This window comes from Mangifera indica, chromosome 3 (genome assembly GCF_011075055.1).
Source record: "Mangifera indica cultivar Alphonso chromosome 3, CATAS_Mindica_2.1, whole genome shotgun sequence".
Classification (NCBI taxonomy): Eukaryota; Viridiplantae; Streptophyta; class Magnoliopsida; order Sapindales; family Anacardiaceae; genus Mangifera; species Mangifera indica.
Genome location: NC_058139.1, coordinates 22091142 through 22117827, shown reverse-complemented (window position 1 = coordinate 22117827; position 26686 = coordinate 22091142). Strand labels below are relative to the sequence as shown.

At 34.8% G+C, this 26686-nt stretch overlaps 3 protein-coding genes across 3 annotated transcripts; all 3 read left to right on the top strand.

Moving 5' to 3' along the window:
• Positions 1–336: 336 nt before the first annotated feature.
• Positions 337–4096, top strand: LOC123211921 (probable serine/threonine-protein kinase WNK9). The gene is made up of 7 exons (XM_044630896.1): positions 337–976; positions 1060–1097; positions 1213–1440; positions 1561–1781; positions 1927–2084; positions 2170–2596; positions 2677–4096. Exons 1-7 carry the CDS (start codon positions 896–898, stop codon positions 3714–3716), a joined length of 2193 nt encoding a protein of 730 aa, XP_044486831.1. The 5' UTR covers positions 337–895; the 3' UTR covers positions 3717–4096.
• Positions 4097–10505: 6409 nt separating this feature from the next.
• Positions 10506–20577, top strand: LOC123211920. Its single transcript, XM_044630895.1, has 8 exons — positions 10506–13386; positions 14224–14356; positions 14474–14562; positions 16336–16574; positions 17892–17978; positions 18262–18361; positions 18505–18718; positions 18806–20577. The coding sequence occupies exons 1-8, from the start codon at positions 11176–11178 to the stop codon at positions 20056–20058; spliced, it is 4326 nt and encodes a 1441-aa protein (XP_044486830.1). The 5' UTR covers positions 10506–11175; the 3' UTR covers positions 20059–20577.
• Positions 20578–22870: 2293 nt separating this feature from the next.
• On the top strand, positions 22871–26438 carry LOC123212522 (imidazoleglycerol-phosphate dehydratase 1, chloroplastic-like). Its single transcript, XM_044631689.1, has 8 exons — positions 22871–23192; positions 23283–23407; positions 23894–23998; positions 24079–24171; positions 24719–24793; positions 25024–25086; positions 25443–25552; positions 26076–26438. The coding sequence occupies exons 1-8, from the start codon at positions 22946–22948 to the stop codon at positions 26101–26103; spliced, it is 846 nt and encodes a 281-aa protein (XP_044487624.1). The 5' UTR covers positions 22871–22945; the 3' UTR covers positions 26104–26438.
• The last annotated feature ends 248 nt before the right edge of the window (positions 26439–26686 follow it).

Genomic DNA, 26686 nt, shown 5'->3' with positions numbered 1-26686 from the left:
ACAAGCAAGAGAAAACCGTGCTTCCAATAACACTAAATATGTAAAAAAATTAATTTTTATATACTTTTGAGAGAGTTTAATTTTATCATGCAACAAATTTTGAATTTATTCCTCTTTTGCTACTAAAACATTAACCTGGATTCTGATAACCCAAAAACTTTACTTAAGTTCTTCAAAGTTGAATCATAAAACTTTGGATATAATAAGTCAGCCTTATAACTATTATAATAAATAAATCAAAAGTTTAATCTTATTATATAATTGTTACGATATAAACTTATGCCATGGTGCTCATACTTAGAATTTATCTCCTTTGGCACTGAAGTTCCCTCGGAGGCCATTAATCTGTATTTGCTTTTGTGATTCACCTGAAAAGCTTCACAAGAGATTTGTGAATCTTTTTCCCTTATTCCCACTACTGGGAAATGATTATAAAAGAAAGGTATACTGGGAGTCCACGTCCACCTGACTGTTGCAGGCCTAAGAAGAGATAAAGAGAGTGTTGTTTGTATAGTAATTGGAGCTCGTGATGAGATAGAAAAGAAAAGAAAAAGATAAGAGAAAGAGAGAAGAAACATGAGATGGAAAAGAGGCTGAATTTGAGATAGAGAGAGGTTGTATCGCGTTGTGTGTCTGGTTTTGTCTTAGTGGGGACAACCTCGTGAAATCTTTGCCTCGTTGTATTTGAGTAGTTGGGCAATTAACATTTGTCCTTTCCATGGACTCACCAATGCCTTTCTTTTCTTTTCTTTACTATTTTTTGCTCTGCACACATCCATCTGGCATTCTGGCCTCTTCTTCTTTCCTTCGCAAATAACAATGAATATGGATTCTTTTCTGTTTCCTATGTGTATTTTCTGACTTCTCTTATCATCTTTCCTCTTACTTGGTAACAATGGATGGCGTTTCTGTTTCAAGCCCGGAATCAGATTCTTCTGACTTTGTTGAAGTTGATCCTACTGGAAGATATGGAAGGGTAACACTAGCACCCACTTGCTTTTTTCTTTTCTGTTTTACTTTTTCATCTTTTATGGATTTGAGCTTTGGTTTTTGTTGCAGTACAATGAAATTCTTGGAAAAGGAGCTTCAAAGACAGTGTATGGGGTTTCCTAGCTCAGTTTTATAGATAGCCTTTTATAGTTTTACAGATATGGTTCATTTTAGGGGTCTTTTTGACACTGTTTTTTGTTGGGTATGCATTATCTGGTTCAGTTATAGAGCCTTTGATGAGTATGAAGGGATTGAGGTGGCATGGAATCAGGTGAAGCTTTATGATTTCTTGCAGAGTCCTGAAGAAATTGAGAGGCTTTACTGTGAAATTCACTTGCTTAAGACATTGAAACACAAGAACATCATGAAATTCTACACTTCTTGGGTTGATTCAGCTAATAGGTGCATTAACTTTGTCACTGAAATGTTCACCTCTGGTACTCTCAGACAGTAAGCATTATTGATAAACCATAAATAATTTCTTATTGTATTACGATTTCTCTTTGATTATTGTTACTATTATTCTTCTGTTTTGGTTAAAAAAAGGACCATTCTCTTGCTTTTGGATAGGTATAGGCTAAAACATAGGAGAGTTAATATTAGAGCTGTGAAGCATTGGTGTAGACAAATTTTGTTGGGGCTCCTTTACCTCCATAGCCGAAACCCGCCTGTAATTCACAGAGATCTCAAATGTGATAATATTTTTGTTAATGGAAACCAAGGTGAAGTTAAGATTGGTGATCTTGGCCTCGCTGCAATCCTCCGCAAATCTCATGCTGCTCATTGTGTTGGTAAGTTGTTGTTCCAATATTTCCTCTAATCTTATGAATGACCTTTAGGCCTCTAATTCATTTGCTTTGTATCTCAAGATGGTTTTTGTGAAAAGATAAATTGAGACAATCGGGATGAGTTTTTCTCCATATTTCGTTTTATCAGGAACACCGGAGTTTATGGCTCCTGAGGTGTATGCAGAGGAATACAATGAACTAGTTGACATATACTCTTTTGGAATGTGCATTTTGGAGATGATCACTTTTGAATATCCATATAGCGAATGCACCCACCCTGCTCAAATCTACAAGAAAGTTGTTTCTGTAAGAGCTTATACTTTCAAAATTCACATTTTACTGTTTTATATCTGTCCCCAACACTCTGTTCACGATTGGTCTTTTCACTTAGGGCAAAAAACCAGAAGCCTTATACAAAGTACAGGATCCTGAGGTGCGACAGTTTATTGAAAAGTGCTTGGCAAAAGTGACTTCCAGGCTTCCTGCTAGGGAGCTTTTGAGAGACCCTTTTCTCCAAATCGATGAATATGACTCTGACTTGAGGCCCATTTTGTATCAGGGTGGCTATGATGAAATAGGCCCTCTCCTCAGGCAACCTCTGAATGGAATTCATCACAGTGACAGCTCTTTGAACAATGGATATGCTGATTATACTGGTTATGATCCTGAGAATGATTTGGATTGCCAACCAATCAATGAAATCGATGACTTGACTTGTCAAGAGGATGATCATTTGTCAGATGTTGACATCTCCATCAAAGGTAAAAGGAGAGAGGATGATGGCATTTTTTTGCGACTTAGAATTGCAGATCAAGAGGGTAAGAGCTCCAGTTTGTCTTGTTCGATCAACTTTCAAAAGAGTATGCAAACAATTTAAGTTTTATGTTCCTTTTTGCAGGTCGCATTCGAAACATCTATTTTCCATTTGACATTGAGACTGACACTGCATTGAGTGTTGCTACCGAAATGGTATCTGAGCTGGACATCACTGACCAAGATGTGACTAAAATAGCAGAAATCATAGATGGTGAAATTGCTACCTTAGTACCAGAGTGGAAGAGGGGACCGGGCATAGATGAAAGTCCACTTTGCAGTAGTTTTTGTCACAATTGTTCAAATGGTTGCATGCCAGAATTTGTTGCATCAGATAATTCTGGAACCAAGAACCTTCAGGTTCTTCAGAGTTCTAAACATGGAAGTGCTGCCGTCCATGGACGATTCGAAGAGATCACATACCAAGTTGATGGGGGGGAACAATGTGGTAAAGGAGGTGCAGGTGCTTTGTCAAGAGAATCCGAAGCCATCCATTACACAGATATCTGGGCTCAGCGAGAAGGACCAGAGTTAAGTAGACAAGGGTCAAGAGACATCCACTGTGATAAGGTGGGTGAAACATTGGACAAATCAATCTTCGGGATGGAAGAAAAGATTATAAATATGGACAGTCAAAGTGATTCTAATGCTAGAAACACTTTCTCCATGTATTCTTCTGAGGAATGTGGTTTCTTAGATGATTATGAAAATGAAATTAGGAGAGAGCTAAGGTGGCTTAGGGCAAAGTATCAAATACAATTGAGGGAGCTGAAAGACCAACAACTAGGAGTCAAATACAAATCTTTCAGCTCAACCCTGATTTCTGATGACAAAGAGCAAGCGAAAGATGACAACTCTTCTTTATCTCCAGTTTTACATAGAAGTGAAAACAGTAAACCTTTCCTGAGATCAATATCCTCTAAAAAGTTAACCGCATTGCCTTCCTTTGATGAAGAGAAGAAATGTAGGAATTTAGCTAACCAAAGGGTCGAAAGTTGTGATCCAATCGACTGGCCTTGTAGTCCAGATTCCACGGTCACTGCCAAGAATTACTACTCAGAACCGTTGCTTCCACACTCCCTTCACAGAGCAACTTCTCTTCCAGTTGATGCTGTCGATGTTTGAAGCCTCTAAACTTTAAAACTTCACCAGGGTGCCTGTACTGGTAGAAATGTAACCTTTTTTTGCAGCATCTAAAGCCCGTCAGTTTCCCCTCCTTGTGGCTTTTTTAGGTGAATATCCATTACCACTAATTATAAAATCAAAGTAAACCAGGTTGCTAAATCCTGTTCCATTTACTGGAGTGAGAGAAATCTTATGGCTTCTCCTGGTTCTCGATAAAGAGTCAACTTCATTGGCATTTTGCAGCAGCAGCTGTACAACGCCCCAAATCCTATTCCTGGACGTGCAAGTTTTCCAACTGTATCAATGGTTAATGTGCCCATATGCCTCAACTATGTATTATAGAAGCAGTGTTATCCACAGTTTTTGCCGTATTCCAGCAACCCCTAGTATAGTCTGAACTAACCATACTAAACTGACTATACTAAATAGCTGAAAATCCGGTTTCAATTACTAATCCCATAGCCAATGCACCAAAATAAATTAAGAATTTGATCTTGATATTTCAAAATCATATCCTCATACTTGGTTGCTCGTACTTCTGTCACTTAAACTACCATTTGGTATAAAGATTCTAGAGATATGAGACAAAAGCTTGTATGCAAGGAGAGGGTGAAACTTTAAAATTAACTTTGTATCATGTAAGCCACTGTTAGTTGTTATAATAAAACTATGGAGGTACACTATATGGTATCATGTGATTGATTAATTTTGAATTAAAAAAAAAATAACACTTAATCAGATGATAATATATTATCTGAGTATCTAATTAAATATTCAAAACTGGGTATACATAACATTTCGTTAGTTGCAGTAATAATTGGGTAGTTTGGTAGGATGGCTTTTCGTTCAAAAGCATTTTGTTGAGTGACTTTAATCTCAAGGCTCATATGTGAATCTCATTTTCATGATGATGAAACTTGACTTTCACTCAAGGAAGATAAGTTTGGCATATGAAAGTTAGGTGAGAGAGAAGAAAGAAAAAATTTCCTGCAAATTCATAAAGTAGGCAGACTGCTTTCTACTCTCTTTTAAAAGGAGAAGGCAGGAAGCAAGTGATGAGTGAAGCTTTACCACAAACATACAATCAAGCAATGCCTAGACCACCAAACTTGATTGATCATTATTGCTTGGCTTGTCTTCTTTCATTCCTAATTACATGTACCAATGTTTTAATAGCCGGGCGGGTGTTGATCTGGTCAAAGGTTTGGTCTAAATAACATCAACATGTCTTTCAACGATGATAAATCAATAATTTAATAGTGAATCGACTCAATTATCTCGATTAAATCCTTCAAGAATAATATTATTATATGATTAGATAGTTGAAAATTAAATATAAAATGACATTAAATCATATTATGATATTTCACTGTTTATGTATAAAGTTATACACATAATTTTATTGATCACACAATTAAAACACTCAATCAGATGATATCATTATAATATCTTAGTTTTAACCAGTATTCAATTATCATCCCCAAACGATATGAGATACTTATATATATCCAAAAGTTATCTCGTGTTTTCTAAATATGAGATTTCCACATAAGTATTATAAACACATTCATTTGAGTATCTAATGTTATGTATGTATGTATGTATTAATTGTCAAATTTATGTAAGTTGTTTACCATTATGTTTTATAATTGATTATTTTCTTTGTCCTTTTAAATTACCTAAGTTTGATTTTTAATAAGGGTAATTGAATTTTGATTTTACAGTTAGATTTACAATTATACATCTTAACATTTGTTTGTTTCTCTGATAATGCAACTCTAAAAAATTTTTATGGATTGTAATTATTGTAAACAATTTTTATCATATTGGATTTAAATGAATTTTTTTTTTTTTTTGCTCTCGTCATGTGAAAAAGAGATCCTTTTAATTTCTTGATATTGTATTATTTTCTTAACATTTGGTGGTTTTTAAAAAATTCTTCCTAATTAATTGACGAACAATAACAAAGTTGAAAGACCCCCCTCAACGAAAGTTCTGGGTCCGTCACTGCCTAAGGGTTATAGGGGTTCAGTTGGCTCTCTATCTTTGAAAATTTTTTTAGTTTAGTACATATAAAATATCAGTGCAATCTCAAAAATTGTGTTAATTTTGATTTGTTATGAAGGCAGAGTTGAAGGAGAAATTGTCAAGGATGTATGAGGTGAAAGCTGGCAAACTCCATATTCGTATTTAAGTTTCGTACCCATTTTGGAGGTGGGTGGGAAAGAAGTATGAGCCAAAGTACAAGCTCATCAGGGTAATGCTAACTCTAATGCTACACTGCTACTTTCAATTTTTGTGTCTTCCCATTGTTAATTTTTCTCTTGACAAATGTGTCCTGGTTGGAAATCTTTATCAATGCATTATAAGTAATATATAAATGGTAGCTCAGGTTCAATTTAAATCCTTTTTTGGTAATTCTGTTTGTCTCACTGGTAATATTATTTATCTCTTTGATAATATTATTTATCCATTTAATAGTACAATTCATCCCGTTGACAATATCATTCGTTTTGTTAATGACCTTCAGATGATATATCCGGCTAATTAAAATTTAGTACAATGGATTTAAGTTGAATTTAATTAGTTTATATTTAATTTTAGTTTAATTTCAATCCAACCCTAATTGTTTTACAGGTGCATGGGCTTTTGTTCAGGAGTTCCCTTGCTGTTTTGTGGATAATGCAGCAGTATAATCCTGTCATGCTCCCCTGCTCTTGTCCAATCCGTTGTCTATGCTAAATTTTATCTTTTTCTTGTGATGGGGAGTGGACTGGATGCTAAGGTGGAAAAGTCAAGAAAGCAGTTGAAGGGAAAACCGGGCAAAGAAGTTTCGAGGTGTGAAGCAGGTAAGAAAGCTGTTTCATTTTGCAATTCAATTTTAAATGTGGGGTCTCGTAAGCCTTCAAAACTAATGGTACGTGTGTGTGCAGACCAGGGCTGGAGATGCCGCCAAGAAAAAGTTAGGCTCGTGGAATTTGAGATAGTTTTCCGTAGTAACATGAAGGGCTCAAGTGGACATGTCAAAGATGTCGGCCAGGTCCCCTCAAGGGCTCAAGTAGACATGTCAAAGATGTTGGCCTGATCCCGTCAATTTTGGCACGGCCTGCAAAAATGCAGGCTATGCTAGGCTCATGGACTTTGCTGGCATGTTAAGGACCCGCAGAGAGACAACCTAAGCGGCTTTAGGCTTTGTTATGTCATGACACGGCATGACTTATTGACACAATGGGCTGCATCAGATTCGGTCTGACATAATCTCAAGCAATTGTATTTTGTTAGGGATATGATATCCAAAGAGAATTTGTCTTTTTTTTTTTATTTCAATGCAATCTTTGTTGTACTTTAGTAAAAGGGTTCTTTGTATTTACATTGAAACATGAACGAAAAAGAAAATTCTCCGGCTCCATGACATATAATCATGCATTTTTACGTCATGATAGGAAAGCCTTTTTCTCTATAATAAAAAGATTCTTCAAGTCATTTGACTTTTAAGAAGCAACGAGCTCAAATTGTTGACCCTTTTTTTTTTAATCCAAATCGAATTGATTAATTAAATTGATGGTTAATCCAGGCATAACATCTTGTTGGCATCGGCATATCTAAAACTAATTAGTGAGGTTAAAATGGAACTTGGGTTTTCTTACATTTAACTCGACATAAATAATATCATATTAAATTTATTAATGTTTAAAATTGTTTAATATATACATTTGATATATATAATTTTATTTATATCGTTGATGTCATTAGTCTGAAGACTAAAACCTAGATTGTCTTTGATTAGACCAATGTTTGGTCCAAACCTAGATATGTTGGTGTTCGAAATATACAATTTACACCATATTATAATGGTAGGGGTAGATTCCATTTGAGTTGATTATATTCAAATCCATGATTTGATTCGAATGAGCCAATTTTAAGCTAGAATTTCAATTTAATAATTCAACTTAAAATTAATTTGTTTGTTTATTCTATTAATGTTGTTCATTATTTTGATGAAGTTATTCACTTTACAAACCATATCTGACGATACTTGCACCAATTTGAATAAGTTTGAGTTTAAGATGAATATTATAAATTTGATATAGACTTAATTTGGCTTAACTCGGATAGAATCGGGCTCATTGAATGTCAACTTGTGACGCCAAAATACCTAAGGTTATAAAATGTGGGCTAATGTATAGTGTAGTTGGAATATGCAGTTGGATTCGTGTAGTTGTCATTTTATTTGTGAAGATTCTTTCTCAACGTGGATGTAGTCGTAATTGTCAACAAATAGTCAGATACAGATCCTGTCCTTTCACATTTTAATCGAATCGGTTTCGTTATTATCTACCGGGGTAAAAGCAGTGCTTTAAAATCCAGGTTAAATCGCCGAGTCGATTGGAAATTGGTGATTAAACCCTTGGTGTTTCTTCATAAACAAACCAATCAGTCCGAATAAGTGTGTAGTGATCAATTCTACGATAAGTCAAAGGTTGAATCTTAAAATATTTTCGAATAGAACTTTAATCTTTACCCTCACATATACTATTCAAACAATCTCTTAAGGAACAAAGATGTAATTCCGTTAAAATTGGGTTTAAAGATACTCAAATCCAGGATGGGAGTACAGTGAGATACAAATTTTCATTTTTGGTAATTGGAAATTTATCTGTAATGATTTAAAAAAAAACTTGAGACATAATAATCGAATCTTTAGTTAATAAATGCGCATATTAAATACGATCAAAAAATTTTTAAATCCAAAATGTATTAAACCGAATTTTACGTCATTTCCATATCAAAAGTGAATTATATGTTATATTTTACATTTGTCATATTTTACTATATTTTTTAATTTTTAACTAAACTTAAAATACAAAATCATTTATTCTATTTTCAATTATTTATAAAAATACCACTACTATTTCAACCAACAATATTTATTTCTTAATTTCTAGCGTTAATTCTGCGTTTTCTTCCATGTGGGTTGTACAAAGAATTTTAATTATGTATTATATTATATTGATTTAATAGCGAATTAAATATTTTACATTTAAATTATTATATTAACTTTTAATAAAAGATTTATGAAAAGTATTGATAGTTATATTTTTAGAAGCGATTATTGACGATGTGTTATATTAAACTCGTATTATGTTTCATAATTAAATATTTTGCATTTGAATTATTATATTGATTTTTAATAAAAGATTTGTGAAAAGTACTAAAATTATTATAATATTACTGTATTTTTGAAAATGTATTATTAACGATGTATCATATTAAACTCATATATATATGTTCCATACTTTTTCTGTATGAAAATTTTAGGGCTTTTTATTACAAATATATTTTTTATTATTTATCATATTGTATATGTAAATTTGTGTACTGTTTTTTTCTCGTTCTTGTATTTATTAACTAGGATCGGATTTATAATCACTGTATTAGAAAAGTCAATATTTTATAATTTGATAAATATTTGAATCTAATTTTTTTTTGAAAATTATAATATTATTTTATTTTTGTACAGAGAGATACATATACAGTTGAGTTAATAATATTTATTGTTTAATATTATTTATACATATATGCAATATATTTTTAAATTTTAATTATGGGTTATCGGTTGATCCGATCAAAGGAAAGCCTGATTTTTTAAAAAATTGGGTAAAAGCCAAGATCGACTGCGATGTGAACAGTTAGGAGCAATGGTGAAGACATGACGAAAGAAGTGAGCTGTGTGAAATGAAAACTGAAAATACCTCTCTTGTTTTTTTACAAAACAGCAACCCCAGCCCAGGGATTTTCTTCACCTAAAATCCACTATAGTCCAGATACCCTTGTCCCATCCATTTCTCTCACGCGCTTCCATCTGCGGTTGTAGTTCACTTTCCCCTTCAGCCGAATAATCCGTATAAACAGCCACCTGCATAATTTCCACCCTCCCTGATCTTGCCACCTCATTGTCGAACGACTACTAGCTTACGTGGCTGCATCACAATTGGTATCAGAAAACAACATTTAATAATAAATTCGAATCGAGTTAATTTAATTTGTATAATTCAAACTTAATTGAAGATCCAGATTGATATTTAAATTTGATCCTTGTGATTCTTTTTTTTTTCACAATTTTTTTCTTTCTCTAATATTATAGATATTGATGAATATAAATCAAATCGAATCTAAATATTTTTTTATTAAAGTTTGATTTAAATTCGTCGATCCAATATTAAAGATAGTTTGAGTTCGGTTTAAATAAAATTAGTTTAGTTTAAATTTAACTTAAATTTATAATTCAAACATATTACTCAGATTTATAGTTTGAATTTTAGACTCATTGATAAAATGACATTGTTTAATAATTATTTAACATAATTTAAATCAAACTACAAGTTAAGTTCAAATTTAATCGGGTTATTTATCCAACTCAAGAGCTAAATTGAATTGAATTTTTTTATTTTCAGTTCGATTTAGTTTTAAAACGAGTCAAACCTTTTAATTTGAATTCAACTCATATTTGAAATAAATAAATTTAAATTGAATCAAATCGAATTAAACTAACTTTTAAAACTTGAATCAATTCGGTTCAAATTTAACACTAATAACAATTTGTCTATTCGAAGTAAATTTAAATAATTTTAATTCGTTTAACCTAAACTTAACTTAGGGATCGAAATTGGCCGTAAAACTTACACTATCAATGATTTTATTTTTTATGGCGATTCTTCTCCCTCTTTCTGGATATTTGTGATTCACCAGTTTAATTGGACGTACATCTATAAATTCAAAGTGACTCATTTCGATCAATTTTAGCTCGTAAAGAAGTATTCAAAATTCGACTTGAGCCCAATGTGACACTTGTTTAGAGTTATTTTGGTCGGAATTCACGCATGAGAAATTTGAAGGAAACACTGTACGGAAGTAATTGACCCAAAAACATGGATTAATGAAAATTAAAAATTAATTAATAAAAATAAAAGAGAGAAAAATTTTAAGGATCCATAAGAAACCAAACTCCGGGACTGTCTTCCTCTCTCTTTCCTTTTATCTTGTTTCTTTCGCTGGGAGATTGTGACGTCAGCAATCCGACGTCAAATCGTTCTTTTAAGGAATCTGGAAAGCTCCACGAGGTATTTTTCTTTGCAGATTTTGTGATGCGGCAACGTTTCGTGCAATGTGAAAATCTTAAGCGTTTTATTTTGTTTTAATTTTCCGTTTTCTTGTTTGGAATTTATGGTTTTACTTCTCCTTCAGATCTGGTGGTTTTTGGTCTGAGAGTTTGGTTGAGGGAGATTTTTGGTTTATAATGACTTTGTTTGTTTTGGTTTTGGTGAATAATTTGGGATGATGATGAATTGTGATTGGAAGTTTGGAAATTTAGGGGTTCTTTGTGTGTTTTAAAGTGAATTTGGGATGCTTAGGAGCAAAAATTTTCAAATTTAAGGTTTTGTGCTCATCATTGGCATTTATGGCTGAGAGTAGGAGATCTGGCGACCAATCTGGGATCGTTATGAAGAGTAGGAGCACTTCAGGTTGTTTAATTGTGAGAAAGAAGAGCGAGGGTGTTAATGTGGCTGGTACCTCTGGTACTCGAAAGGTTTTTGAGTTGAAAAAAGAAAAAAAGAGGCCTAGGATGGTTATGAGTGATTCTGGGTCCAGTGATGAGCTGTTAATGCCACCTTGTAGAAGGGTGGGTTCTGAGACGTTAAGAGTTTGTAATGGTTTGAGTGTTTTAGAGAAGGGTGGTGTAGAAGAGAGTGAGTTTAGAAGGAAGAGGGATAGGGTGGAGCGAGTTAGACATAACGATGATGATTTGATTGGTAGGACTGACAGGCATAGTAATAGGAAGAGGAATAGATTAGATGTCTTTGAGTTTGATGAGTACGATGGCCTTGATGGGGAGATGAGGAGGAGGCGGAAGCATTTGGAAAATAGCAGAGTGGGTAGTGGAGGGAGAAGGTTTGTGGAGTCAATGGCTATGGGAAGTGGGATTGAGAGTCAATTTGATACTAGTTTGAGTAGAAATGTTGTTGCTAAGAGAAAGAATTTGTTTCTTGAGAGAACAAGTTGCTTTAATCAGGGTGGCATGAATAGGTTTGGGATGGATAGGGATGTTGGTCAGATGCCTATATCATTTGAGAGAGAGAAGTATATGGAAGACTCAGATGAACCCATTAGGCTTCAGGGGAAAAATGGGGTTCTAAAGGTTATGGTGAACAAGAAGAAAAAGATGGGTGATCCTGTGAAAAAGTATGATCACTTGGATTCTGAGGAAAACCTGAATAGTTTTAGAGACAGTAAGAGGAATGTGCCTATACCTTCTCCATCTTACTTAGAAGCAGAAGTTCTTGAGAAACCTTTATCATTTGTTAGGACTGAGAAAAATCAGATTAGTTTGCAAAAATCTCTGCCAGCTAAGAAGAGTAAGGATACTGATTCTGATTCTGCTGACAGCGATACTGTGTTGAAACTTGGACCAAAGAGAACAGAAGCTCGTAAATCCAAGAAAGAGGTTAGATCGGAAAGTGATAAAACTCCTGCCAGAAAGCTCGCATTAACTGGTAGGAAAACAGGAAAAGTTAGGCGTGGTAGTGGCACAGAAAAACAAAAGCTACGTGAAAAGATAAGGGGGATGCTTGTGGAGGCTGGTTGGACAATAGATTACAGGCCTAGGAGGAACAGAGACTACCTTGATGCAGTGTACATTAACCCCTCTGGAACAGCTTACTGGTCCATCATCAAGGCTTATGATGCACTTTTGAAGCAGTTAAATGATGAAGAAGAAGAGGTCAAACCGAGTGTTGATGGTTCTTCATTTGCTCCACTGCCAGATGAAGTCCTTAGCCAATTAACTCGAAAAACACGAAACAAGATTGAGAAAGAAATGAAAAAGAAGCAAAAAGATGGCAGTCAGAGTGTGAACACTAGAGAAGCTGCTTCCAAGAAATCATTTTCAAGTGCCAGGCATGATGAGGAGAGCATGGGCAGCAGCAGCCATGAGGAGAAACTAAGTTCATATTTAAAGCAGGGTGGAACATCATCTAAGAGTAGAATGGACGAGAATGGTATTCTCGGCCAGAACTCAAAAGGTCCAAGTTCTACTCATCATATGCATGATTCTGAGGAAAAACCTTTTTCTGTATCAAATTCTGATATAGTGCATGGAAGGAAAAGTAAAAAACTTGGCAGATGTACTTTACTGGTTCGTAGTTCCAATGATGGACCAAATTCAGAGACTGATGGATTTGTTCCTTATGCTGGAAAGCGTACCTTGCTTTCTTGGTTGATTGACTCAGGGACTGTGCAATTGAGCCAGAAAGTGCAGTATATGAATCGTCGTCGAACAAAAGTGATGCTGGAGGGGTGGATTACTAGAGATGGCATTCATTGTGGTTGTTGCAGTAAAATACTTACAGTAACAAAGTTTGAGATTCACGCAGGAAGCAAATTGCGTCAACCATTTCAAAACATTTATTTGGACTCTGGGATTTCCCTTCTGCAATGCCAAATTGATGCATGGAATAGACAAGAGGATTCTGAGCGCATCGGTTTTGACTCTGTGGACATTGACGGGGATGATCCCAATGATGATACTTGTTGCATATGTGGAGATGGTGGGGATTTGATCTGCTGTGATGGTTGTCCCTCCACATTTCATCAGAACTGCCTTGATATACAGGTATGTTTGCATTGTTTCATTATCCACATATGAGGGGTAATCTTTGTTTTGTCTATGTTTTTCTTCATTATTTTGTTGTGGCTTAATGTGCCATTTTCCTGATGGATTTTGGTTAATGAATTAAGCAAAAGGCTTGAGAAGTTGAGATTTCTGATTGTTTTGATGTTGAGGGTAACTTGTGGAGCAATCACATTCATTAGTTTAACATTATGCTGATGATTTTTTTAAGCTGTATTTTTGAATGTTTATGGTATTTGTGAAAATAAACATATTTAGGAGTGAGCAGATGGAAGAAACTAGGGAAGGATTTTTAGATAATTTGAATGGTTCTCTTAGGTTGGTAAGATATTCTTTATGAGCTAACAGTTTATGTAGGACTAAGCTAGATGGTGACTACCAAAAAGAAAGTTTCCAGTTGGAAAGAATTAGGGATGTTTAAACATCCTTAGCAAACCATTTTGATGCTTGCTGCGTGGCTAGATAGCATAGATTATGCAAGTATTGTTGTTTGGGTGTTGCTGATGATGTTTTGGTCTCTCAGTGCTGTTAATAGCTTGAACTAACTAGCTTAAACGTTTGGCCACTCACAGTCTAGTTCTGTTTTGATGAATTACATGCCCTTTTGGTTATCAGTAATTGATTATCAAATTTACCCCTTTGAGCAGGGATCAAATTTACTCCAACTTAGTCATGAAAGCAAACTAAATCAATTTATATATGACAATGGTGTACTTGAGGAGTGAATTTGCTTTGTGTTTTTTAATGATGAAATTAGCTTTCTTAAATCTTTTAATCTTTCAAGTGCTTGGGTGTATTTAAAATTTCCATACATTGCAGATGCTTCCAGCTGGTGATTGGCACTGTCCAAATTGTACGTGCAAATTTTGTGGTTCAGCTGATGAGGATATTAATGAAGGAAGTGATATAACAACTTGTTCAATACTTACTTGCCGCATGTGTGAGAAAAAATGTACTGTTTTCTTTTTCTGGTTTCGTAAATCTCTGTTTTTACTTATAGAATATCCCCTTCTGGACTTTCTTAGCACTCCTATGATTTTGATTTGAGTTTGCATTTTTGCTTCTGTAGATCACAAATTGTGCATGCAGAACATGAGTGCTGTTCCAGTTGATTCAAATTGTTCAGTTACTTCTTTTTGTGGGCAGACTTGCAGAGAGGTATTGAGCTCTTTTTGCTTCCTTGAATTTTGTGTTCCAGTTGTAGAACCATTATTTCTTTTCTTCTCTTTCTTTCTATTTTTATTAGCAAACAATTCTACTATGGTTTATAGTTTTTGGAATTTAATGAAGTGTGTGAATTGTTGCTACTTTGGTAGATATTTGCATATGACCTTATTTCATGAGAGTGCTAAGCAATGTCTTGACTTTCTTCTCCATTTTTTTCCCTTTTTTATTGTCTCTCTCACATAGTTATCAAAGGTGTGCTTAAGTTGCGCCGAAGTTGCACCTAGGCGACACTTTACTCAAGGCAATGTGGTTATTGCCTTGAGTATGGTCAAGGTGACTAATGGTTCCAAGACGATCCCCTTTAACGTTTTTTAACTCTTTTGGAGAAGTTTTAGGCATTGGAAAAACATGCTTTATTATCACCTAAGTTATCTTTGACTAGATTTGACAGCTATTGCCAATTTATGGACAATTTTAGGCACGGTCTTAGGCTTTTCGGTAGGTTTTGGGCAATTGTCAACTAGTGGGTTATTGACAATTTTTGAGGTTTCTAATAGGGTTTGAGGTTTTTGGAGAGATCACCAATGAGTTTTGAAGGTTGTCGAGAGATTGATGGTGAGTTCTAAGGTTGTCGAAGGGTTTGTGAACGAGTTCTAAAGTTGTAAAGAATTCAAGGTCGCCAAATAAGCTTTTTTGGGTCGTCGTATAGGTTGCTTGCCACTAATCCCTTATATAATTGTCAGAGAGGTCTAGACATAATAACATGTTGTCGGTCTGATCTAAGATTGTTGATGAAGTTGCCAATTAATTTTTTAATGTCAATATAGCAAAAAATAAATAAATAAATTTAATGGAGAATGGGAATTTTTTTAATTGAAATTTTTAATAACCTTAGGTAAAAAAGCGATGCCTTCACCTTGCCTATCTTGCCTGGGCGCTGGAACCTCTCATAGCCTTTTGATGCTTTTTTCCTTTGGCAACTGTGCTCTCTGTTTTTTTTTTTTTTTTTTCAATTATTATTCTGTGTAAAATATTAGCAATTGAAGAGGGTTTTTCTTTTATTGATGCTTAATTGCTAGATATTAGATTTATTGTTGCAAATATAATTTATATGGCTTTAAATGTTCCATGTTCTTCAATGGACATATGGCTGTTGTTACATGAAAGCTGCAATTAAGGGATGGCAGTTTTGTGAGTTTGCAAATTTACTTCAGTTTAAGATTTGTTTTGTTCCCCCATTAGTGAGAGTGTAGCTGGGTTAGATAGATGTAATTTTATTCATCTTGGTTAAATTTTAGCTGCTATGATTCTGGAGACATGAATTGTGCTAAAAATGGTATTTTCAGTAAGACTAAGTTATGTCTTTTGTTTATGCTGCCTTATTCACTTTTCCTGGAAGTTTGAAAATGGAGATATTTGTTAAGGTTATTTTTAACTGCAGTTGTCTTTCCCTTATGACATTGGACACATGGTATAATTTGATTATACCCATCTTAACTCTGTCGTCAAATACATTCAGTGTTATTTTTTTAGGAAGAGAGATCATCATTCTGTTTTTGTTGGTGTGTGGGGGTGCATGTCAAAGGTTATTGTGGGTGGGGACTTAATGAGTGAGAGAGGTTTCCTTGTTGCTTGTGTGGACTTAATGAGCAAGAGGGGTTCCCTTGTTGCTTTGTATTGTTTGACCTCTTGTTTCTTCATAGTGTGGAAATGTTCTCTTCTAACCTCATGCTTATGATTGTGTATTTTCTGCTGCTACTGCAGCTGTTTGAGCATTTGCAGAGATATCTGGGGGTCAAAAATGAATTGGAAGGGGGGTTTTCATGGTCCCTTATTCGTCGAACAGATGAAGATTCAGACACAATGCTTCGAGGACTTCCTCAAAGGGTGGAAAACAATTCTAAGCTGGCTGTTGCACTGACTGTTATGGATGAATGCTTTTTGCCCATTGTTGACCGGAGGAGTGGAATCAATTTAATTCATAATGTTCTTTATAATTTAGCGTAAGCATTTATTAATGCTGTCACAAACAATTTTAATTTGGCCTCTATTTTCTTGAAGCGGTGCTTGGCTGGCCTAATACATTTGAAGGATGTTTATCTTGATAGTTTATTTTGCATTTAACATGAGCATGTGAATGGTTTTGTCATGTGCGTTTCGTTATGGTCTTCATCAATTTCACCGCATGTAATTTGCACGGGAGCATGAACGAATGAGACTGTATCTATGCTTCTTATATGCACTTAAGACCTCTTTTCTATGGGCATTGCTTCTAACTTATGCTGTCAAAGTTAAAATCTAATTTTATGGACTTTCTTGTTGCCTTGGGGTGTGCAACTAGACATAGGTTATCGGATGAAGATATCATGCTTGAGCTTTTTGTATTCAACTGCAATCCTTTAGATAATTTTAGGGGACAATTTTATCAGCCTATTCTCCTCTATGTCTTCTTCAGTAAACTGACTTGGGTCAATTTTAAGTAGGCAGATTGTCTTACAAGGTAAGATAATGAAACATCTGCATTTCCGGACACATTTTGGCTGTAACTTTACTATTTCACTATGTAAAAGAATATTATATGTATACTGAAAAAACATAATGTAGTTTGTGCTTTTTCTGTGTTTAGACCACATATAACAGATTAGAACAATCTCTTTCAATGTCCCATATTCAGCTGTCTACTTACAACCTCAGTTGAGAATTTGTTATAAGAAAAAATGTTTTATGTATTAGGCAAGTATGAATTTCCTTAATGGTTTAGTATATTGTATGACTCAGATGATCCTTGCCTGTCAACAATGTGACTACAAATTAATTTTGTCACTATCTCAAGCTTAAAGACTTTCAACTTAGCTTTTGTCACTGGCAGGGCTGGGCTAGGAATCTTGTTTTTGTTGTCATTTGTTTGATTTGATGGCTAAATGATGCTTTGATGAAGTCAATTTTACTTCTGTCGTGCTCTAGTTAGCTTTTTGGTGCAAATATGTCCAATCTTATTGGTAAAGTTGGAAAATGGTCTTAGATAGATCATCTGTATTTTATATTAATTTTTGTACTTATAAGGCACTGGTTATTTCCATATTGATTTTATTATTCTATGAACACTTTTATGTTATGGTCTTTCTCATTTTTGTTCTGATGTCAGCATTCATGAATGTTGTATAATAAGTGTTTTTCTGCTTGGGTGCTTGTGAATGTTGTTTTTCCAGTTATATTATCCTCCTTTCTGGAATATATACACTTAGTATGTTGTCCTTGCAATTATGGTTATATATCTTTGACTAAAATTAGTTAGTGTATTTGCCTTTTATCTTCTGAAGATCAAACTTCAATCGGCTGAACTACAGTGGTTTCTACACTGCTATTCTGGAGAGGGGAGATGAAATAATTTCAGCAGCATCTATCAGGTACTTTGCCACATTATGCTCATGGTCATTTTATTGTATTCAATAATGTGGTCTGGTTTGTTCCCATTATTATTTTGTACGAAATAATTGTTAAATCAGGCACATGAAAAATGCCATAAAGGTTAACAGTACAGCAAAGAAAAAGAAACACTTATAGTTTTATTGATCATTATCCAGCCAGACTCTGTTTGGAATAGGAGTTCTAGTTAATGTGTTGGGATATGATGTGTCTGTGGATTAGTATACTGATAAATTGTACCATTTTCTTGCCATTCCTGATTAGATTCCATGGGACTCAGTTAGCAGAGATGCCTTTCATTGGAACTCGCCATATATATAGGCGCCAGGGAATGTGCCGTCGACTTTTTTGTGCCCTTGAATCAGTAAGTTGTTAAAACTATGCCCCTATATTGTTGTATGTATTGAAATGAGTATTCACAAATCTTTTGTCTGTATATTTTACCTTTTTTTGTTGTTGTTCCTTCAACTCTCCATTGATGTCATCTTGTTTTTATTCTATTTGAAGGCACTCTACTCTCTCAAGGTTGAAAAACTGGTTATCCCTGCAATTGCAGAACTTATGAGTACTTGGACGGGCATTTTTGGTTTCATGCCTCTAGAGGAATCACTTAAGCAAGAAATGAGGTCTTTGAATATGTTAGTATTCCCTGGTATAGATATGCTGCAGAAACTAGTACTGGAAGAGGAAAGTGTCAAGGAGAATATGAAAGCTAGAACAGGTTTCAGTTCATGCAATTTATTCTGTCTGTTTAACTGTATTTGTATATCTTTTGTTATTTAGGTAAGCCTCTTTTCTTTCTCCACAGGTTTACAGCGGACAGAGTTGGGGCCTAAGGCTGGTGTTATACCTGAGGTAGTAAATGAATCCAATACTGATTCATCAGTTAACCATGATCCTGCGGAATGTGAGGCCAAGGCTGGTATTAGACCTGAGGTGGCAAATGAATCCAATATTGATTCATCGGCTGACCATGGTCCTGTTAAGTGTGCAGATAGTGGTTTGAGTCATGCTAATCTTATAAATGGTGAGGTTGCAGCCACAGATTCTGACTCCAAGTGTCCAGATGTTTCCCTAAATGAATCATCTGTGCTGAGTGATTCTTCGAATGGACAAAATGTCTTTGTTGAGGGCACACCATGCCCTCATTCTCAACCTGGGGATAAGTTGGCTGAAGCTGCTTCGGATGGAAACTGTCTTTCTAACTCCTATACAAGCCATGATGCATCAGAGAGGAGAAATAAAGAGGCCGATAGGGATGTTGTTCATGCCATAGATGTCAATGTTTCTGCTTCTCATGTAGTTAAAATTGCTGACTCTGCTAAGGAATCTGCAAGTCCTAGCTCTCAATTTGCAGACAAGTCATCTGGATTCACTTCGGAGAGGAAAATTCTTGAAAACAATCAACTAACTGATTCTCCTCTTGAAGAAAACTTTCCGTCCCGCAAAGAGGATGATACAAACGATGCCTGTTCAATTGACGTTAATATTGCCACTTCACATGAAGATGAATTTCCAGTTACAGGTGGGAGGAGTGCAAGTTCTGATTTGAAAGCAGAGGATAAATTAGTTGAATCTGTTTCGAACAAGTCTCTTGCCATTGATGAGAATTGTGACATGCAATCAAAGTTGAGTTCGTCTGTCAAAAAGCGTCGCGAGTTTTGTAAAGAGGTTGATATGATTGAGGCCCATCCTATAGATACAAATATTGCATTGGACATGCAGAATAGACTGGTATCAGATGATCCTGTCAAAGACGGTACTCTCTCATGTATAGAGGATGATACCGACAATGGCTGCCACACAGATTACAACATGGCCACATCTGATGAAGTTAAGATTCCCATTTCTGTTGCAGTGAGTTCAATTGTTGATTCACAAGCAGAGGGAAAATCGTCTGAGCCTCCTTCCAAAGCCATTTGCAATGAACTACAGATAAAACAGAATCCGTCGCATTCTCCATCCAAAGATAATACTAATAAAGTTGCACATCCTGATTCTGCCCCATGTCCAGGGGAAATCGCCACAGAGAATACTACTGGAGCGGGCAATTCCATGTGAGAAAGTACATAATATTCAGTCACCCTTATGCCACTGCTTGAAGCTGAAACTGAGTTTGTTTCTGTTTGATCTAGCTACTACATTGCATCATGGTTGTCTTGTAAGCTCTACCTGGTAACAATTTTTTCCGCCATAAATGTTAAGGCTGTGATACTTTATATTCATAAAGCCTAATGACACCCAATGGCCTAAGGGTAAGGTTAAGCACCATCTCTAAGAGTCTTCAAAGAGTCTTTAAGAGGGGGACTTCTTAAGATGTGGTTAGAAGTGTATATAGCTGATCCAATTTGAGTGTAGGAAGTTGATAGATAGTCTGTCTGTCTGTCTCTACCAAGCGGTAATTAAGAAATTTTTATGTAGCAATTTGTTGTTGTTCAGTGTATCATAAGGCAGCTCATCACGTGACAAATTTGAGGCTGGTTAATGTTTGAAGAGCCTGCTTCTCTTGCTTCCCTTGTTTTCAATGTTTGCCATGCACGTGAGCACATTTTGGGAATTTGAACTCTTTCATTGTACTAATCAGCCCAAATGACTTATTTCTAGGTACATATTCAAGTATTAGTACTTACTGTTATCTAATGCAAAAGTGAACTTACTTCATTTAAGATGTCAATTAAACTATATGTATTAAGCGTTTAAGGTTAACAAAATTAATAAAGTATTATAAAACTTTCAAGTAAAAGACATCAATTCTAGTTTTGATCTCGTTTGTGAAAATTTGTACCGAACGAGTTTAAAACCACTAGTTCTAATAAAGTATATATATTGAAATGCAACGAACTTAACATATTGTTGTATAATGGTGCTATTTATGTGGTTACAAATATTTGTAGGGAATCAAACAGATGAACTATAAATAGTAGGGTGGATTTAAGTTGAATAAATAAAGGTTAGTCTAAGTTTGACTTAAATTTTGAATGGTAAGTTGGAAATGGAGTTTGGCTCGTTAGAGTAATGATGAGTTCATTGAAGAAGTTGAAAAAGTTGTTAGTGAAGATAAATGGGGTTTTCAAAATGATAAAGAAGAACAATCATTAGAAAAGAAAAATAATAGATAAAGAAAGTGAAAAGTCATCTAGATGAATATCATTAACTTTTTGATGACTTTATTGAATTGAGTTAGGGTTATCTCTACCCTGCTTGAACTCAAGTTGTTTGACCTATCATGATCTGTGTCTAAATTGCCGTAGAGCACATCTAACCTTGCAACCAAGCCAAAGACATTAGTCTTTTATTTAATATAAGGCCAAACGACTATTTCCCACCCAAGGTCTGCTGTAATAATAAGTTTCCACTCTTTAACTATGGAAACATCAAATACCCACCCATGGCTAGTTAAAAATAACGGTGGTAAGGGTAAAATCGTCATTTTCTCTATAATATTAAAAAATAAACTAAAATATAATCTATTTTTACCCCCTTAAACTTTGAAAACTAAAATTTTTCCCCAGTCTAAGTTTTAAAAAATGGCAGTTTCACCCTAGGGTTTGGTTTTAAAATCTCTAGCGACATCTCCGGCTCCATTGCCGACGGCCTCTCTCTCCTGAGACATCCTCTCCTTTCGACAATCTCTTTCCTCCCATTTGGAGGGCCGATCGACGTCAGATATGTCTTGGGAGATGAAAAACTTCATCGGGGAAGACAAAGACGAAGCCGTTGTCTTTGTCTGAGAAGACAAAGAACTTCATCTTCCTCGACGAAGTTCTTCATCTCCGACGCCAATCGACCTTCCAAATGGGAGGAAAGAGATCGTCGGAAGGAGAGGATGTTTCCTCTGGGAAGACGATCGTCTTCCCATACGAAGACGATGGGAAGACAAAGAACTTCGTCTTCCCCGACGAAGTTTTTCGTCTCCCAAGGCGTCTTCGATGTTGATCAGCCCTCCAAATGAGAGGAAAGAGATCACCGAAAGAAGAGGATGCTTCGGGAGAGAGAGACCATCGGTAATGGAGCCGGAGAGGTCGCCGGAGATTTCAAAACCAAGCCCTAGGGTGAAACTATCATTTTTTAAAACTTAGGCTGAAGGAAAATTTTAGTTTTTAAAGTTTATGAGGATAAAAAGAGATAAAATTTTTAGGTATTAGGGTTCTGTTAAATTTAACCGGTTATGGATGGGTATTTAATGTTTCTATAGTTAAAGGATGAAAACTTGTCATTACAGCATACCTTGGGTGGGAAATAGTCGTTTGGCCTTGATATAATGAATAATGCTTAAGATTTTTTAAGTGACATTTTCCAAATTTAAAAATGATTAATACCACTTGCATAATTGAACCTAATGCAAGCTGCCATTCAACTTTATTTAAGATAACAGGCAATATTTTCCTCTCTTTAATTGCTATAACTAGAGATATCGGTAGGTTAGATCAGCTCTGACGTGACCCATTAGACTTGTGGGCTCGGCCTGAAGTTAGTATAGTGACATGCCTTTGGGTCCAGATGCCCCACAAAATTCATAAGGCTCATAACTTGATTTAATATATAGAAGTGCCGATTTTAAATGAGTCGGCCCATTAATTTTAATTAAAAATAAAATTTTATATTATAACTATTAATTAATTATTTTTTATTAATTAAATAAACAGTAATAGGTAAGGTTGGCTCACAAGCTTTGTATCTAAGCTTAAAACCTATAGGTTAGACTCGATATATCACAATACCAAACTAGGCCTTATCATTTCGGGCTTTAGGCCGATTCGACTTATTTGATCCCTCTAACTATATCATGTCAGTTAACAAATTTTATTGACACAATCCCCAATGAGTGAGCAAATAAATTTTTTAAAATTGGAGGGTGACAAAATCGTTGAGACAAACTTTGGGTGCGTTTTTAAACGGACATCTTTTCCTCGTTTGTCCTCCCTCTCAGTTTCTGTCGCCCTCACAAATGCAGCTCTCTGTTCGTCTCTCTGCCTCCACACTCCACCTTCTTCCTCTTCGGCCAAAATTTAATCTTAATCCTCCTCACAGACTTCTCTTTCCAATCTCCAAACACTCCCCTTCCTTACTCCTCCTCTCTTCAAATCATAATTGCCGCATGAACACCTTCATCACACGCGCCTCTCTAAACCCTGACGACAACACTAGCACTACCAGCAACGGCTCCGCCTTAACTTCTTCTACTATTGATTCTGGTAAAATCGTAATTGATTTTCTCTTTTTGATTGAAAAAAAATTAAAAGTTTATTTTGATTCTGATTTTTTTTCTTCTTTTGCTGTTTCAGGCGGTCGAATTGGAGAAGTGAAGAGAGTGACGAAAGAGACCAATGTTTTTGTCAAGATTAACTTGGACGGTTCTGGAATTGCTGACTCCTCCACTGGCATTCCCTTTCTAGATCACATGTTAGATGTATGTTTTTGTTTTTTTATTATGTGCCTGTTTAGTATAGCTTATTTAATCCAGATTATTGGATTAAATAATCATTTATATAAATTATGTGAATAATTTAATTGTGGATTATAATCATATTTTTAAATTATTTAAGTCATAATGTCAAGTTAGGTTGGCATTTTCTGGATTATTGGAATTAGTGGTTTTTTTATTTTTTAACATTTCTAATCCATAAGCTAAAGTATTAAGCATATTGAACATTTTAGCACAAATAATCAACTTTTTAGATAATTTGTTAAACTGTCACATACACGATTGAATTATGATTATTTATACTCCAATAATCAGAAGGTGTACTTGATTATCACATGGCCAATTATTCCTATAATCATAATCTAATAATCATAATCTAATAATCATAAGTTGTGCTAAACGGGCACTATGTATATATAATTAATTTACTATCAGGGATTTAATTTGAGTTATGTGTGCTGGTATTGATAGCAACTTGCTTCTCATGGGCTGTTTGACGTGCATGTGAGGGCAACTGGAGACATTCATATTGATGATCACCACACCAATGAAGATGTTGCGCTTGCCATTGGAACTGTAACTCTTTCAAGCCTAAAATTAGTTTTTGAAATTATGTATCTTGAGAATGCTGAGAGTTTATTGTAAGTTGATGTCAGGCATTGCTGCAAGCCCTTGGTGATAGAAAAGGAATTAACCGGTTTGGGGACTTTTCAGCGCCTCTTGATGAAGCATTAATCCATGTTTCATTGGTATGATTGTTTCTTATTGTATTTGTTAGACTATTTTCATGGTGAATATTGACCTTTTTCTTAATATTACCTTTAGGACAATGAAGGATTCTGTTACTGATTACAGAAAAATGGACAGAATTAAAATTCACTCTGGTAAATCATACCAAAGCTGCCATAGAAATTTTATGGTTTTGCTTTCAATTTATCATTCAGAGCTATGGCTTGAGGATTTGGTGATTTTTGAAGTTTGTAGTATATGTCAGCTTTTTATTTTAGATGTTAGTGTGAAAAGAAATTTTTGAATCAGAAACTAGAATTTAGTACTTGATTTTGCTTAAGAGAATCTGATTGGAAATTTATGAGTTTTTCTTTTTGGATATTATGGAAAGGCTTAAGGCTTTGCTATACGAGAGCCCTGTTTCTTTTTGGTTTTTCTTTTGAGGTTTAGTTGTACATGTATACTATACTATGTTATGATTGAAAGATTTGGTTATTGGTAGAGTTATTTACTAGTTTCTTTTTCTAATTTGAATTGAATGCTTAATTTGAGATGCTTTTTATTCAGGATTTATCTGGACGTCCTCATTTAAGTTATGATTTGCAAATTCCCACAGAGAGAGTTGGAACATATGACACTCAGGTACTTGTTTGCATCTTTAATTCCAAACTTACACTTTCAGATTTCTTAGTCTGTTCTACACTTTCCCTGCAGAGATGTTAACTTAGTATGATACTCACTGCAACTTTGGGAATTTTAAAATCACAGTACAATTAAGCTAGTGGTTACTTGTTTCTGTTTTTTTACTGGATTTATTATTTGCCAAAATATTTTCTTTTTTCATAATTTTGTTAGAACACTTTAATATGCAGTTGGTGGAGCACTTTTTTCAGTCTTTGGTGAATACTTCTGGTATGACACTTCACATCCGGCAGGTATGATTTACTGAAAGCTGCTTAAATGTCATTGTTTTAATTTTTATCATCCAAATATTCGTGATTGTTAGGAACTGAAAAATTGGAGTTATACAACATGCTTAGTGCTCATTGTACTTGACACATGCTTTGTGCTCATTGTACTTGACTCATTATTCATTAACATTGGCTTATGACTAGAATTTATTTGCAAATGAAATGTAAATTTTAATCTAGGCAACCTATCTCTTTAATTATAATTTTTTTAATTTTTGACCAATTACATATATAACTTTGTTGATCATTCCTCTAAATCTTTCGATTTTTGAGAAAGTTTTGCTCTGCTTTTTCATGGTTCTAATTTTGTTTGATAACAGCTTGCTGGAAGAAATTCTCACCATATTATTGAGGCAACCTTCAAAGCTTTTGCAAGGGCTCTTCGACAAGCAACTGAGGAAGATCCACGACGTTGTGGGACCATACCAAGGTTTGTCATACTTCTACTTAAATAAATATTTTATCAATTCTAAATGCATTGTCTTTACCTGTTTAATTATTCTGAAGTTGATTATAAAGATGTTGAATAGTTGTAATTGTACTTCAGTAGTATCATCGTTTGTCATGTAACATTTTTGAGTTCTTGATGTCATAGATAATTTCCTTCTTCAAAACCATTTTTTCTGCTTCTTACTTCTGGTTAGATCTTCAGATATGCTTATTTATCATTAAAAAATACCTAATCATTGGCAGAACATGGCATCAAATATTGTGGCCGTTTACCATAAGATTGTAATCCAAATTTCTTTTGTCTTCTTTATCCTTAGGAACTGTTTCATTATCTGCTTGTTACAGACATTTGATGTACAGTTAAAGATCGTTACACCTGTTGGTGTCATCTACAATTTTTACTCAGCCAAAAAGGAAATGTTAATGTGTAGAATTGTATTATGATGGATTGGTTTATTAGAGGAACTCAAATATTGATTATGTAACTTTTTTTTGTTTCACAGCTCAAAGGGGGTCTTGTTGCGATCCTGATGCTTTGTTGGCATCATGGAAGGGGAGGATATTTGAACACTTTAGGTGATTATGTATAAGGGCGATATCCACACCCTCAAGCACCCAAATTGAAATGTATTGTTCACATTTGTTGTTATCATTAGTTGGAATGCCGCTCCAGTGAAATAGAGCAAGGGATTTTCAAATTGAAATGACTTTTCTGGTGAGTGCTTGCTGGACATGTAGAATTATATGGTCTATTTAACTGGCATATGAATGTTGATGAAGCAATTAAACTATGTAATTATTAGTTTATGTGCCTGAAAACATTGAAGTCCTAGAATAAATTAATTGTCAACTTATATATTCTTTCACCGTTTTGAACAAACTTGCAGAAATTTTTATGTATGTATTCAGTTTCTGGTTGTGGGTTTTGAACATCTAATGAGGCTTGGGTTGGATGACTTTAACTTCTAACCTTACATTGCATTTTGATTCTTTTGGCAATTGGGATGAACTATACATGGTTTCCTGTGAATTTGAACATGTGCACCTCAGCGCATCTTATGAAACAATGGTGTTCTCAACTTGAGAAGTTATCAATCTGATTGCCATGCTTAGT

Bases quoted from the DNA above. Each gene is read 5' to 3' on its own strand.
- LOC123211920 (XM_044630895.1), top strand. From the start codon at position 11,176: ATGGCTGAGAGTAGGAGATCTGGCGACCAATCTGGGATCGTTATGAAG. The intron at 14,357-14,473 runs GTACTGTTTTCT...TTGCTTCTGTAG, and splicing joins CCGCATGTGTGAGAAAAAAT to ATCACAAATTGTGCATGCAG. The intron at 18,362-18,504 runs GTAAGTTGTTAA...TTCTATTTGAAG, and splicing joins TTTTTTGTGCCCTTGAATCA to GCACTCTACTCTCTCAAGGT.
- LOC123212522 (XM_044631689.1), top strand. From the start codon at position 22,946: ATGCAGCTCTCTGTTCGTCTCTCTGCCTCCACACTCCACCTTCTTCCT. The intron at 23,408-23,893 runs GTATGTTTTTGT...TGGTATTGATAG, and splicing joins TTCTAGATCACATGTTAGAT to CAACTTGCTTCTCATGGGCT. The intron at 25,553-26,075 runs GTTTGTCATACT...TTTGTTTCACAG, and splicing joins CGTTGTGGGACCATACCAAG to CTCAAAGGGGGTCTTGTTGC.
- LOC123211921 (XM_044630896.1), top strand. From the start codon at position 896: ATGGATGGCGTTTCTGTTTCAAGCCCGGAATCAGATTCTTCTGACTTT. The intron at 1,782-1,926 runs GTAAGTTGTTGT...TCGTTTTATCAG, and splicing joins TCATGCTGCTCATTGTGTTG to GAACACCGGAGTTTATGGCT. The intron at 2,597-2,676 runs GTAAGAGCTCCA...TCCTTTTTGCAG, and splicing joins TAGAATTGCAGATCAAGAGG to GTCGCATTCGAAACATCTAT.